Source organism: Erythrolamprus reginae, chromosome Z, assembly GCF_031021105.1.
Source record: "Erythrolamprus reginae isolate rEryReg1 chromosome Z, rEryReg1.hap1, whole genome shotgun sequence".
Classification (NCBI taxonomy): domain Eukaryota; kingdom Metazoa; phylum Chordata; class Lepidosauria; order Squamata; family Dipsadidae; genus Erythrolamprus; species Erythrolamprus reginae.
This window is the reverse complement of record NC_091963.1, coordinates 144356712-144371895: the sequence shown is the minus strand read 5'-3', so window position 1 is coordinate 144371895 and position 15184 is coordinate 144356712. Positions and strand designations below refer to the sequence as shown.

The 15184-nt window shown below is 39.5% G+C and overlaps 2 protein-coding genes across 2 annotated transcripts; one reads left to right on the top strand and one right to left on the bottom strand.

Annotated features, from left to right (window-relative positions):
- The first annotated feature begins 105 nt into the window (after positions 1-105).
- Positions 106-1044, top strand: LOC139153311 (olfactory receptor 6E1-like). The gene has a single exon (XM_070727061.1). The coding sequence runs from the start codon at positions 106-108 to the stop codon at positions 1042-1044; it is 939 nt and encodes a 312-aa protein (XP_070583162.1).
- A 6508-nt stretch (positions 1045-7552) lies between these two features.
- LOC139154350 (olfactory receptor 6J1-like) lies at positions 7553-8545 on the bottom strand. Its single transcript, XM_070728821.1, has one exon. It carries the CDS (start codon positions 8543-8545, stop codon positions 7553-7555), a length of 993 nt encoding a protein of 330 aa, XP_070584922.1.
- Positions 8546-15184: the final 6639 nt, after the last annotated feature.

Genomic DNA, 15184 nt, shown 5'->3' with positions numbered 1-15184 from the left:
AAATTTTCTTGGCTTTTAATACAAGAAATGGAAACTGATAAAGCCATGCTCATTTGAAATGTGATTAAAAGAAGAAGGAAAAATAATGTTTTTAGAAATGGACTGATGACAAACAGGACCACAGTAAGGGAATTCATATTGTTGGGGCTGACTGACAGCTTTCCCCTTGAAGTTAGCCTTTTTCTCCTCCTGTTTGGAATTTATCTCTTGACTTTCATAGGAAACATAGTGGTTATTATTATCACACAGGTGAGTGTTCAACTCTGTAGCCCAATGTATTTCTTCCTCCGACATTTGGCATGGGTAGATATGGGGTATATGAGTACTATAATTCCCAAAGCACTGGTCAACATAATTACTGGTAGTAAGAGCATCTCTTTAAGTGGTTGCTTCATTCAAATGTTTCTTTATTTGGTCCTGGGTACCACTGTTTTCCTCCTACTTGCCACAATGTCTGTTGATCGATACATAGCCATCTGTAACCCTCTTCACTACCCAACCATTATGAATATCCGAATCTGTTCATTATTGGTATTTTGTTGCTTGGCTGGAGGGATATCACTAATTCTAGGTGGATGCATTCCTTTATTTCTGTTGCCATTTTGTGGTCCCAATATCATGAATCATTTCTTTTGTGACAGTGGGCCTCTAATGAAACTGGTATGTGTTGACACCAGTTTCCTAGAAATGGTGCATTTTGTGATTGCCATATTTTCTCTGCTTGGGACCTTAACTGTCAATATTATCTCTTACGTCAAAATCATTTCCACCATTCTGCGCATCCCATCCACTACAGGGAAAAGGAAGACCTTCTCCACTTGTGCTTCACACATTACTGTGGTCACCATCGCTTACAGCAGTTGCATTTTCATGTACATCAAGCCAAAGGGTAACAGCAGACTAGAGTACCACAAAATAGTGGCTCTTTTGAATACTGTTATGCTTCCTCTTCTCATCCCGATCATATATTGTTTGAGGAACAGACAAGTGCAAGATGCTTTGAAGGCTGCACTGAGACAAAGGATGAGTTTTGCAAAAAAATGAGATGATTTCCTATTTATTTATTTGTTTGTTTGTTTGTTTATTCAATTTTTATGTCGCCCTTCTCCTTAGACTCATGGCAGCTTACATGTTAGCAATACCACTTTTTAACTGAGCCTGCATATTGCCCCCACAATCCGGGTCCTATTGATATGGCTCTAAGTAGATGTTCAGATTTAATGTCTTAGAATGCAATTTTTTTTATTTTTTATTTGTTTATTTGTTTGTTTGTTTGTTTGTTTGTTTACTTACTTACTTACTTACTTACTTACTTACTTACTTACTTACTTACTTACTTACTTATTTATTTTGTCCAATACACAATGAGAGTTTTAGTGGAGATATATATATATATATACACACACACACACACACATACACGCACGCACGCACACACACACACACACACAGAGTAAAATACATGATGAAGGTTATAGAGGAGATATTCATAGTAAAATATATCTATGAAAGAATAGAAAAGAAGATATAGTAATAGAACATATCAGTGAAAGAATAGAAGAAGAGATATAGGAATAGAAGAAAGGTATAGGAGATATAGGAGAGCAAGGCACTCTAGTGCACTTGTACTCGCCCCTTACTGACCTCTTAGGAATCTGGATAGGTCAACCGTAGATAATCTAAGAGTAAAGTGTTGGAGGTTTGGGGATGACAGTATGAAGTCCAGTAATGAGTTCCACGCTTTGACAACTTGGTTACTAAAGTCATATTTTTTACAGTCAAGTTTGGAGCGGTTAATATTAAGTTTCAATCTGTTGTGTGCTCTTGTGTTGTTGTGGTTGAAGCTGAAGTAGTCTCCAACAGGCAGGACGTGGCAGCATATGATATTGTGGGCAATACTTAGATCATGTTTAAGGCATCTTAGTTCTAGGCTTTCTAGGCCCAGGATTGAAAGTCTAGTCTCGTAGGGTATTCTGTTTCAAGTGGAGGAATGAAGGGCTCTTCTGGTGAAGTATCTTTGGACATTTTCAAGGGTGTTAATGTCTGAGATGCGATATGGGTTCCAAACAGATGAGCTGTATTCGAGGATGGGTCTGGCAAAAGTTTTGTAATTGTTAAGCTGTAGCATGTGCTGCCTTCAGATGTATAAGTCACCCACTGATATGCTCTTAGAAGTGCACTTGAGAATGCATTAGAATGGAAACATGGGATTGACATCTGAGGCAGAATCCCTGAGAAACTGGTTGCTAGTGAAGAGCAATGGAAAAAGACAATTGCCTACATTTTCTCATCTGTTTACACATTATGTGACCTAGGAGGCATGAGGGTTTCATCTAAAACAGCGACGTCAAACTCCTGGCCTGCGAGCCAGATACATCATACACTTGCCACCCTGTTGCCCTTTTGAGAGAAGAAGGGAATGTTCTGATACATCACGTGCTGCTATTATGAGGGTGTGGGTTTGATACCCCTGATTTAGTGCTTCTTCAAAGCTTTTACAGTCTTCTATTTCGAACTTACAGCTACCTTCTGCTAATTGTTTCTTGTGTCTAAATTATGTTTTCCTAGTAGGCTGTTTATGTAGTAGACATATGTGAATCATATGTACGGTAAATGTTCCCCTGCACATGAGTGCTAGTCATTTCCTGCTCTAGAGCTCACTCCATTACATGGCACTAGGGATTTGAACTGCTGAACTGCTGATCTTCTTATCGACAAGCTCAACATCTTAGCCGCCCCTGAGCCCCTGCATCCTGAATCATATATAATACTATACAATAAGAGATTTGGTTTTGGTTCAGACACGGAGTCAATATTTGTGAATGTAGATTTTTCAATTGAAATTTATCCCAACTAAAATAACAGTGGAGAATGAAGGTTTGCAATTAGGGAATATCATCAGGCAATTATCCTGAATAAAACAGGAAATGCATAATGAACGCATTAAATGTGAGATCTGAGGTTGGAGAATGTAGAAATTTATGTTTGTAAACTGCCCACAGTCATCTCAATGAGCAAATAGGCTTAATAAATAAAATGAATAAAATAGATTTCTCATGAGGTGGTATTCGTTGGTTAATTCAGATTAATCCACAAGGTTATGAACTTCTTAAGTAATAGTGTTTCATTTTGCAAAGCCTATCAAAAACTTTTGCAAAGTTGCTTTGCCATATTGGGGAAAGATGGTGGGCAAGACGTCCCTTCCTTTATCTTGCTTACTGTGATTGATAGCTCTCATTTATAAATCCAGTTTGATATCCAAATATCAAGGAAAGATTGAAAGAGGGAAGTTCTTAAAAGGCTCAGAACTCAAGCAAAACTACTGTTGAATAAAAGAAAAAGAAATACAAGTACAGAGCAGAAATGGACATCGACTTCAAAGTTCTGATCATGTTTTATTTTATTTTATTAATTGGATTTCTATGCCACGCCTCTCCGAGGATTCTGTGCTGCTCTGCAATTCTTTCTCAAATATCTTCCATCTCAATCCACTGACTCATTGGGAGGTTTGGTTTTATTAACATTGGCCAGTGGAAATAGACACAGCCAAGTCTATTTGATTTCTACCATTTTCAATGTTTTTTGCAAAAATTGCATTTATACTATTTGTTAGATCTGGTACACCAGGCTGGACACGTTGTAGTTAAATTGTTTGTTATTAAGTTGGCATAAGTGCACTAGGGTGCCTTCCGACCCCTGTCCTATTGTCTCTCCTATATCTTCTCTTCTATCCCTATATCTTTCTTCTATTCTCTCATTGATTTATTTTATCCTATATTCCCTCTTCTATTCTTTCTCTAATTCTATTTCCTTGAAGATGTCATCTATTATCTTCATTGTGTATTATTGTGTATTGGACAAAATAAATAAATAAATAAATAAATAAATAAATAAATAAATAAATAAATAAATAAATAAATAAAAGTAAATAAATTAACAATTAACTGGAATGGGAGCAAATGGGTAGCACAGGCTGGGTAGCACAAGAAGCATCCTAAAATAATGGCACACTTTATAAAACAGTTCAACAGGGTAGATGTGGCTTTAACAGCTGTTTAAAACTGGCAGCAGCCATTGTTATCCAATCAGCAGCTGACATTCAAATGGCCGCTGTTATCCAATCATAGGCCAGTATGCAAATTTCCTCAGAAGAACACCATTCTACTCAAAACTGATTGAGAGATAACTTATTTGTATTATTCAATCCAAACTGAATGGATAACCAAAGGTAATTTCCTGGCAAATGGGTGCCACAACACATCTTCTCTGCTGACCTGATGGCCTGGGCAAATGTAATTGGAGAGAGACAGTCCATCACATAATCCAGCCCGCTGCTTCTTCAGTGCTTGTAAGCTCTGGCCCTTCCTCCTTATTCAAGAAATTAAAGACTCTTGAAACTTGGCATTTCAAAAGGGACCTTTTATTGAACAGGATAGCAGGGCAAAATCAAAGCAGGATATGAAGGCCCTAAGGCAATGCAGTTTACAATAAAATAATAATTACAATAAAGTAATTAAATATAATGATGAGCCTGGGTGGCGCAGCAGGTAGAGTGCTGTACTGCAGGTCACTGAAGCTGACTTTTAGATCTGAAGGTCAGCGGTTCAAATCTCATCACCGGCTCAAGGTTGACTCAGCCTTCCATCCTTCCGAGGTGGGTAAAATGAGGACCCGGATTGTGGGGGCAATATGCTGGCTCTGTTAAAAAAGTGCTATTGCTAACATGTTGTAAGCTGCCCTGAGTCTAAGGAGAAGGGCGGCATAAAAATCAAATAAATAAATAAATAAATAAATTAGAACATTGCATTGCACTGTTGAGAGGGATGGAGCAGAGCTAGGTCTTCTTTGCTACAGCGTCCATTTTGTGGAATCCTTTCTCCATCCCTCTCAACAGTCCACATCAATATATGATAATGTTACCAGGCAATGGTCCCTGAGGTGTGCCTAATTGGTATTTGGAGATAGGCCTCTGAGAGATCAATTGAGTAGATCCTGCTGACTGATTCACCCAAGGATGGATTGCAGGGTATGAATCTTAAACCTCTTGTAAAGTATATCTTTATTGAGGTGTTTCAAATCCATGATTGCCCTCCACCTGCCTGATAGTTTGGTCAACATGAAGAGATTGAGTAGAAACCTTGTCCTACTGGCTCTCGGGCACCCTCTGGATGGCCTGAATATCCAACAGGTGATGAATGGCCTCTTCCATGAGGGCCCTTTGGGTGGGATTGCATGATTTGGGGCACTGTATGAAAAATCTTGAGTGAATGGACAGAAATTCAAGAGCGAGGCCCAATGAGATTGTCTCCCAAACCCACTTATCATTGGTGGTCTCTTCCTATCAGCTGGCAAAAAGAGCCAGACGACTACCAATGTAGGTATCTGGGTTTCAATGGCTCCAACAGAAGGGGTGTCTGCCAGAGCCCCAAAAGGACCATTTGACTTGTGATCCCCTATATGCTCTATCCCCTGAAGGATGGTTAGGGGAGCTGCAGTGTCCAGGGGATTACCCATAGGGGGAGTCTGGGGGCCTTTAACCCCTCCTAGTAAACAGATTCGAGTGAAAGGGGGCCTTGCATGTGTGAAAGCCAATTAAAATCCTTCAGCTCAAATTCAATGATGGGAAGTAAAGCACATGTCCTTCGAGGCTACAGAGGGGCAGAATCAGATTCAATCCTCATTGGTCATAGAGCGGTCTTAACCCATACTTGGAGGCTAGCTCCAACCAACTTGGAGAATGCTTCTCACACCATGCTATATATGAGACTCACAATAATATTTCAGAGACACAACGAGTAAAGTGAGATATTTGTTAAGGGAGCTTTGCCCCATTTTACAACATTTCTTGTCACAGTTGTTAAGTGAATCATTGCCAATGTTAAGTTAGTAATGAGGTGGTTAACTGAATCTGGCTTTCCCATTGACTTCACTTCTCTCGCCACTGTCTCTATTCACTATTCACTAAGGCTGCATTACTAATACTATCAGTCTTCTCATCATCATAATCATCATCATCATCATTAGTGATGGGCGAACCCAATGGTGTTTGGGTTCGGCAAGTTCGGACAAACTTTATGCAAAATTAGGCCAAACCCGAACCGAATCCGAACCCGAATGGGGAATCCCACCAAGAGATTCCGGGGGCGGAGCTTTGACATCACATACACCGGCAAGTTGCTAAAGACACCAAGGTGATCACCTTGGCATCCTTAGCAACCTGCCGGTGACGTCAAGGCTCCACCCCCGAAATCTCTTCATGGGAGGAATTCCCCAGCTCCTTCAAAGGGAGGTCTTCATGTAAAAATAAACATTGTTCTTTTTACGAAAAAGTATGCCACAGCAGCACTGCAAGCAAAGGACGGTCCTTTCATGTAAAAATTATGTGAAAGGACCGCCCTTTGCTTGCAGCACCGCTACGGTGTCCTTTCATGTAAAAATAAACAGTGTTATAAATATCATAATAATATCAAATAAATAAATAAAATAAATTCCTTGAGTGTCCAGTCGCACTTGGCCAATAAAGAATTCTGTTCTGTTCTATTGTCAGAAGGTTGAAAAAAGGGATCACATGACTCAACAACACTGCAACAGTCATATACTATACAATTGATATACTAAATTGAACATTCCTGATCATAAGAAAAATAGAAATGAACTGGAAAAAATTATTCTTATTTGTTTATTTTGGCCACAAAAGGGCCACCCCCCCCCCCTCGGCCTTGCTGTGTGCCATTATTTTCACTTTTTATATATATTTGGCTAGAAATATTTGGAATATCCTTTTGAAAAGCAAGCACATTGTAGCCAGACAACTAATTTTATGAAAGAAATCCATTTTACTAAAAACAAGTATGTAGGTTTCAAATTAACAGCATAATGTTTATATAAATTGAAATAATTGAACAGGGGGGGGAGACTTTTATGTACAAAATAAACAAATATGCATCAATTTTTCCAGTTCAATTTTCATATCATCATGTTCAGAAATGTTCAAGCTGCCAATCTCACACCAAGTTTAGTAAAATAGAATGCATTTTGCAAGCAAAACTATCCATAAATTGAAAAATATTTCACAAAAACGGGGGGGGGGGCATTTTTATCAGAAAAATAAACCAATAAGCATTACTTTTTTCATTTCAATTTTCATTTCAATGTGTGCAGAAATATTCAAACTTGTTTCCAAGTGAAAAAAAGCTTTCAAAAAAGACCAAATATAAGTACCTAAAATGATCAATTTGCGGTCTGGGACAAATAGACCCGGGAACATAACATTAGGGAGTTTTATCGAATAGCACAGCAGGGTTAAAAAAGAAAGAAAGAATGAAGACACTATGGGAAGAAAGAATAAATCTTAAAATGGCTGATTCAATAAATGGGAAATCATCATTTCAACCTTGTCTGAATATTTTAATGACCTTTGCATTAAACTGAATATAACATAGAGGGGTTGTTTAACTTTGCCAGGTTTGTTTTCCAAGAGTGCTCTGGAACATGGCTTCCATATTCAGACTGTGGTCGGGGGGGGGGGGGGAAAGAGTAGGATTCCACTGTTTTAAATTCTGGCCTTCCCTACAAACCTGGCCACAATTACGAAGAATTTCTCCAACTTCTGAACCGTGAAGGTTTGAGCCCGATCAAAGAGCTTTTGCAGAATTTTCTTCACCAGATCATTCCTCAGGGTGTACACAAAAGGACTCAGGAATGGGTTAATTATGCTGCTGAGTAATGCCGGAATTTTACGAGCCCCCAAAACCGACGGCTTAGATGGGATCACATAGAGTAAGATGGAGACACTTGAAGCCATTGTGAACAAAGTCAGATGAGACGCACAGGTGTTGAAGGCCTTCTTCCTCCCAGAGTCAGTGGGGATAACCAAAATAGCAGTGACAATGTAAATATAAGAGACCAGTGTCAGGCTCAAAGAACAAAGAATGACAAGGGATGATAACACAAAGAGGATGATTTGTATTGAGCTGGTATCGGTACAAGATAATTTCAGTAGAGGTTCACTGTCACAGAAGAAGTGATCGATAACATTGGAGTGACAATAGGAGAACCTGGTGATCATGATGGTTGGATAGAGGACAAAGGCAAACGCAAGTAACCAACAAGCCACTACCATTTGGATGCAAAAACAGTCATTCATGATCAGGGGATAATGTAATGGGTTACAGACGGCCACATAGCGGTCATAGGACATACAGGTCAAGAGGAAGTATTCCACTGTGCCTAGGAAGAAGTAGAAATAGGATTGGGCCATGCAGCTAGCAAAGGAGATGGTCTTGATTCCAGAGAGGAGATTCCTCAACAAACAGGGAGCAGTTACAGTTGAAAAAAAAAGGTCTAGGACAGAGAGGTTTCCAAGGAAGAAATACATTGGTGTATGGAGACAACTGCCGGTAAGGATAATGGCCAGAATAGTCAAGTTACCAAATATTGTTGATGTATATACCACCATCAGTATGATTGCCAAGAATATCTCTGCTTTACGCCCAATCAGAAAGCCCAAGAGGATGAATTCTTGATAACTGGTGTGATTTCCCATTTCTAATTTTACAAAGGGGGGGAAAGGGTGGGGGGAGACTTGACTTCCACAAAAGAGACTTTTACTTCCAGGTAACAGGCATGTTGAAACGATGGCAACCTACACCTTGTTATTTGACATTCAAATGCTTCTATCGTTGTCCCATTCCATTAGTCTCATTCCTCTCCACTGAAGAAATTAACTTGTCTAAACCCAGGAATTGTGGCTTGTTAAACCCAGAGCTGATTGTCCTGTGGAAACCCAACCACAAAAATATTGTGAGTGAGGGTTGCTTTTCTCTTCTCTTCTGCACATATATAAAAATTGCACAGTGGTTCTTGCAGGTAGATTTATATTTTAAAACAATGCTACAGTAATTTCTGATTTTTTAAAAAATATATATATTTATGCTTCTCTCTCCTTTAATAAACGATAAAATAAAATCCTAACAGACAACAGCCAATTTAACAGACAACCTTGTGGTTAGCTAAAGCTTTATTTAAAATGGTTACGTTTAGGTTCACTCACATCAGGATTTAAGTTATGTCTCATGTTGAAATTAAATGTGATGAATGTAAAGTAGACCCCAGTTTTTCTATTGCCCTAAAATAAAATTGAAACATACATGTTTCATAATTTAGCTTTTAAAAGTCCACCGTGCTCCCTCCCTCCCTCCCTTCCCTCCCTCCATTCCCTCCTTCCATCCTTCTTACAGCTATATACCCCAAGCATCTCTGTGTAGATAAGCAACATTTCCCATATAGTCATAAAACCATTCTATTCAATACTTCCTTCCTCCTCCCTTCCTTCCTTCCTCCCTTCCTCCCTTCCCACACACCATGAGCCACCCTGAGTCCATAGAGAGGGGAGGCATACAAACAAACAAACAAATAAATAAACCATTTCACTTTACTATTGTGCCTACTATCCCTGTCCTAATGTCCCCATTTATTTGCATCCATTTCATGTATTAATAAACATGTTTATACTTTTCTCTGTTACTTTATACCTGCTTGAAAAATAAACAAAATAAATCATTTAAAGGTACAAAAAAAATTATCCAAACACATTTACTTTGTCAGCTTCTGAGACTTTTCAATGGTGACAAGATCGTCTTCCTCCTCTTCATATGGTGACCTGGTGTTTTCTTTTCTTTATCCCTTCATCACAATGCTGCACTGAGTTCAAAAAGATTTCATTCCCCAGGATATGGGAAGTATAAACAATTAGTTTCACATTACCTTCTCAAAACATCTGACAATGGAAATACAGCCCAAATAGTCAGAATGGTGACATCAAAAGCCAGTTCTCCATGATACGTTATGACAAACTAAAAATAAATACATGTATTGCAGTTGTTGCTTGTAAATTGCCTTGCTAATCAGTTTTTTGTAACTTTTTAAGAAACAAAAGCAACATAGTGCATGGTTGTTCCTATTGAGATAAATAGGATTGTATACGTGAAAAGTATCTGAAATAGAGAAAAATAGGGAAAGAGATAGATGACAGAAGTGTCAAGCTATTAAAACAGAGGATGGAAAGATGGGTACATGGATGAATGGATGGATATATAGATGAATGGATAGACAGATAGATATGATTATTTAAAATATGACTCTAACAACTTTTCAGTCAGCATTTAAAAAATGTTTATATTAACTGTACAAGAAAGAAATATTTCCATTTCTCTCTGTCCAATTATTACTATAAAAGGATGGTTTTATTCTGCACTTTAAAAAAAATCATTTTTTAAAAACTCCATTGGGTCTACTTCAATGGGAGAATACAACCCATCACCCTAGGGATCCAATTAGAAACAATAGTACCTAGAAACCAAAATATTACTGTATTGTACTTTGCTGGAATGAAACTGTTGTACTCACTCGTTCCTCAAAGTCTACTTATTCCAAGAATAAATCTACACGGCTACCAAAATTTTTACTACCACACTGTGGCTATGGCTTATGCATTTTATTTCAACATCTTTCAGTGCAAAGTGGGTGCTCTGGTTTGGAGTCACTACATTTTCCCCCATCCGGGGAGTAGCCCAATCCTGCTGCTGTCTTAAAGTTTTAGTAAGATACATGTCTTCCATGAATAGTTTCTAAATTTAGTCCCAACCCCTCCAATGGTATTAAAATTCCATTTTATAACCAATTTCTCTTTTACACTCCTTTGAACCAATTTGACATCAACTCATAACCATATAGAGCCGGGGTGGCACAGCAGGTAGAGTGCTGTACTGCAGGCCACTGAAGCTGACTGTAGATCTGTAGGTCAGCGGTTCAAATCTCATCACCGGCTTAAGGTTTGACTCAGCCTTCCATCCTTCAAGGTGGGTAAAATGAGGATCCAGATTGTGGGGGCAATATGCTGGCTCTGTTAAAAAGTGCTATTGTTAACATGTTGTAAGCCGCCTTGAGTATAAGGAGAAAGGTGGCATAAAAAAATCAAATAAACAAACAAACAAACAAATAAATAGCATTTAGACTTATATATCTCTTCACAGTACTTTAAAAGTCCTCTACAAGCGGCTTACAGAGAGTAAGCATATTGTCCCTAACAATCTGGGTCCTCATTCTACCGATCTTGGAAGAATGGAAGGCTGAGTCAACCTTGAGCCTACTGAGATTTGATCTGCCAAACTGCTGGCAACTGCTGGCAGCCGATGTTCAGCAGAACTAACTGCACTCTAACCACTGCACCACCAAGGGTCACCATGACCTGGATGATTGAGGATCTCCATAGACAAGACCTAGATTATTTATGCAGGGTGTTGGATTATTGAAAAGGCAAAATATTATATTTCCCTGGAAAAGAAATGGAGATACATTTTTTTAGAGGGAGAAAGAAGCCTCCGCCGTTTCTTAATAGCCTACTGCAGATGTCAGATAAAGAGATAGATAGCTCTATTCATAAGGAAATACCCTCACCCAAGATGCAACCCAGAAAAAAGCCATTAAGCTTTAATAGGATTTGCCCAACATTCTTTCAGCACACAAGCCTCTTCTTTGCATAATCTCAGCAGTCCAAACTTCAACCAAACCTAAGAGTTCAGACAACCTATTCAGGCAGCTAGAACCCCTACATAACCCTTACAACAGCCAATAGAATACATGTTCTTGCACAGGAACAGGAAGATCAAATGCAAAGCCCAAAGAAACTATAAAAAACACCCCACTCTCAATTCTATTTTGGACAGCTGCACCAGAATCGCAAAACCATGCAGTTCCACTTCATCAATAAACCATCTTTCCAATCAGCCTCCATGTTTCCAGTGTCATTCAGCAACATCTGGACCACAAAGATCTTTGGCTGGGCAGAAGGTTGGTTGAGCTGTAACCAATCAATTGCATTGAGCAGATTTCTCAATGTCAAAGTAGACACTTCTCAGGACAACAGCCCATTCCTCAGTTGCATACTTGAGCCGAATGAGAAAATATTGAACGACACCAATGGAGATGTGCTTGTCAGGTGTTTCATTTTATTCTGCTTGGTTGAGGCTGAGGTAGGGTAGAGTGTTTCCTGGTTCCCTGATCTCACCGTCAGCCACATATGGAAGAGGGGGAGGGGGAGGAGGACCTCTGTGATAGTCCCTTGGAACCACGTACCATGTAGGAGGAGGTAGGTCTTCTTCTGCCACCATGGATGAAACCAGAGTTTCCATTAGGCGATGGTAACGGTGGTTTTCTTCCCGTTCTCCTCCGTCTCCAGAAATCCACATTGTCCAAGAAGACAAAGGTGGACAAGATCTCTGGGCAGCCCGACGTAGCCTTGCTCCTCTCCATCCCCAAGTTGAAGTTGCCTCCTTTGGAATGGGGTCCAAACCTTGGTATAGTATCTCCTTGGAGGTAAGGGGCATCTCTTTGGACTGGAACACAAAGACAGAAAGAAAGAACCCCATTTTGGTGTCCAACTGATTGAGCATCCCACTTGTTAATATCATATTGGGTGAGTTTTAATTTCAGTTTGAATGGGGGAGGGTTAGCTTGGTGTTTCAATGGAAGTTGAAGAACATAGCACTATTTCTTAAGGAAATCTCAAAAATCTTCCAGATCTTTTCAAAATCTGTAAAAAAAACCTAGACAAAAGAACCATTTTTTTTCCTGAACACCATCACTCTGCTAAACAAAGAATTCCCCAACACTGTCAAACTATTTACTAAGTCTGGAGTACTATTAACCATGTCATCAATCCCATAATCCCATAATCCATTTCCTCCCACTAATGACTGTGTGACTATAACTTCGTTGCTTGCATCCTTGCGATTCATAGTGACGGTTCCTAATATGATTTGATTGCTTATTTGTACCTGGACTATCATTAAGTGTTTATCTTATGATTCTTGATGAGTTTATATTTTCTTTTATGTACTCTGAGAGCATGTGCACCAAGAGAAATTCCTTGTGTGTCCAATCATATTTGGTGAACAAAATTCTATTCTATTCTGTTCTGTTCTATTCTATTCTATGATCCCATATTGTGTGTTTTGGGGCAGTTCCATTTGTAGTGCATATTTCTTCCTATTCTAGCACCAGATCCAGAAGATCTTAGAGAGATGGAGGAGAAAGAGGAGGAGTGGGGAGGGAAGAGGAGGGGAAGAGAAGAGAAGGAGGACATGGATGCCAAAGAAGGGAGGAAGAGGAGGCGGGGGAGGGGGAAAGAAGGAGGAGAAGGATGGGACAAAGAGCAGAAGAAAGGGAAATTAATATACCCCTAGCTACTATGGTTTTAGGTATGGATTGTTAGGTTGTGTGATTGTTTTTCCTTTTATAATGAGGGTTTTAAATTTTTTTAAATATTAGATTTGTACATGTTGTACTGTTGTTGTGAGTCACCCCAAGTCCTCGGAGAGGGGGGGCATACAAATCTAATTTATTATTATTATTATTATTATTATTATTATTATTATTATTATTATTATTATTATTGGAGATGGAGAAGGAGATGGGGAAATGGGGGTGCAGGACATGGAGGAAGAGAAGGGGCAGGCAGAGGGGAAGGAGGAGAAGGAGGAAGAAGAGGGAGGGGTGGCAAATAAATATAACAAATACATAGTAATACTTAATACATATTTATTCATTCATTCATTCATTCATTCATTCATTTGATTTATATACCACCCTTCTCCAAGGACTCGGAGCTTACAACATATAATAAAAAACAATAAATTAAAATGGCTAAATCCAATTAATTAAGCTTGATAACTAACCTAAAATCCCCAATATATTAAAAATTAATTGTACTCATTCAGACCTCAGCTATACATTGTTGTGGTTAGCTCTGGCCCTGCTCCTGCCCCAAGGACTGTGGATGTGGGGGAGACATCCACATGCTGCAGGCCTGTTTTGCCCCCGGTGGAATCTGATGATGAAGGCTCCTCTGACCAAGAAGACATGAGTGACAGGGAGGAGGAGAGTGTGGCAGACAGCTCAGAAGGAGATCAATTATCTAGCTCCTCCTTGGATTCAGAACAAGAATTAATGATACAGCCACGCATGTGGAGAGCGATGCATAGGCAACAACTGAGAGATTATTATCAAAGAAAATGAGGCCACCTGTGGTTGGGTGGGGCTGTGGTAATTAGTGAGGCTGCTATAAATAGCAGCCTGTGGGTTTGGCCATTGTGGAGGATTATCTGATCGTTGTGTTTCGTGACTGCTTTACTGACTTTGACTTTTTGTGTGCTGATTTTTCCCCGCTTTGAAACTAAACCAGAGCAAAGTGTGTTTCACTTTTTGCAAGAAGGAGGACTGTGAATTGCCTCACAGCTGCAAGCTAAGTACCACAGAACTGATAAGGGACTTGTACAAATTACCAGTTTGTTTGGAGATGAGTGCCCTTTGCTATACCAAAAGAGGGCTTGGTTTAAGTGAATTTTCATTATAAAGAACATTGTTTTGAATTTTCAAACGTGTGTGTGTCTGAAATTTGTACCTGTGAATTTTTGGGAGGATTCTACTAGAGAGCCCGGCAGAACATACATAATATTTATCAGCCAGGGGGCCAAGATCTTATCACCCCAAGCCTGGTGATATAAGTGAATCTTAAGATTCTTGCAGAAGGTGAGGATGGGGGAACAGAACATAAAGGAGAAGGAGGGAGGGGAGGAAGAGGAGGAGATAGAAGAGGAAGAATAATGTGATGGTGGCCTGGCCTTCCTTGAACCTCTCTTCCAACTTGTGCAAGGAAAAGGAAGGAACTATAAAATGATAGCCTACTAGAAAGGAAAATTTTGAGTAAGGCATAACAACAGGAAACATTTACTTCAGTTTCCTTTAGCGCCCCTTAGTAATTATGTGTTTGGATTGCCTCTATTCCAAAGAACACTGGATAGTGTAGGAATGCAAAACGTTATAAGCACCTTTCCCTACAGTTGTGGTGGACTCTTTCTTGAAAGAGATTTCCAGTGGTGGGATGGCTGGTCAGGGTTGGATTAGTAGAGTTTTGAACAGTGAAGGGCTGCAAAAAAATTTACTATCACATTGTAGGCATGGCTTATTTTGTGGGTGTGGCTTGCTAGCCCTGGACCAGGTGGGAGTGGCTTGGTGATCATGTGATTAAGGTCACGTGACTGGCTTAAAGGTGGCCAATGCGACATCACTCACATCAAGGATTTGGGTCAGGGTTAGGGTTAGGGTGTCTGGCCTCTTCTTGCCT

What these genes read in the sequence shown, in the direction of transcription:
- LOC139153311 (XM_070727061.1), top strand. Translation starts at nt 106, where the DNA reads ATGACAAACAGGACCACAGTAAGGGAATTCATATTGTTGGGGCTGACT.
- LOC139154350 (XM_070728821.1), bottom strand. Translation starts at nt 8,545, where the DNA reads ATGGGAAATCACACCAGTTATCAAGAATTCATCCTCTTGGGCTTTCTG.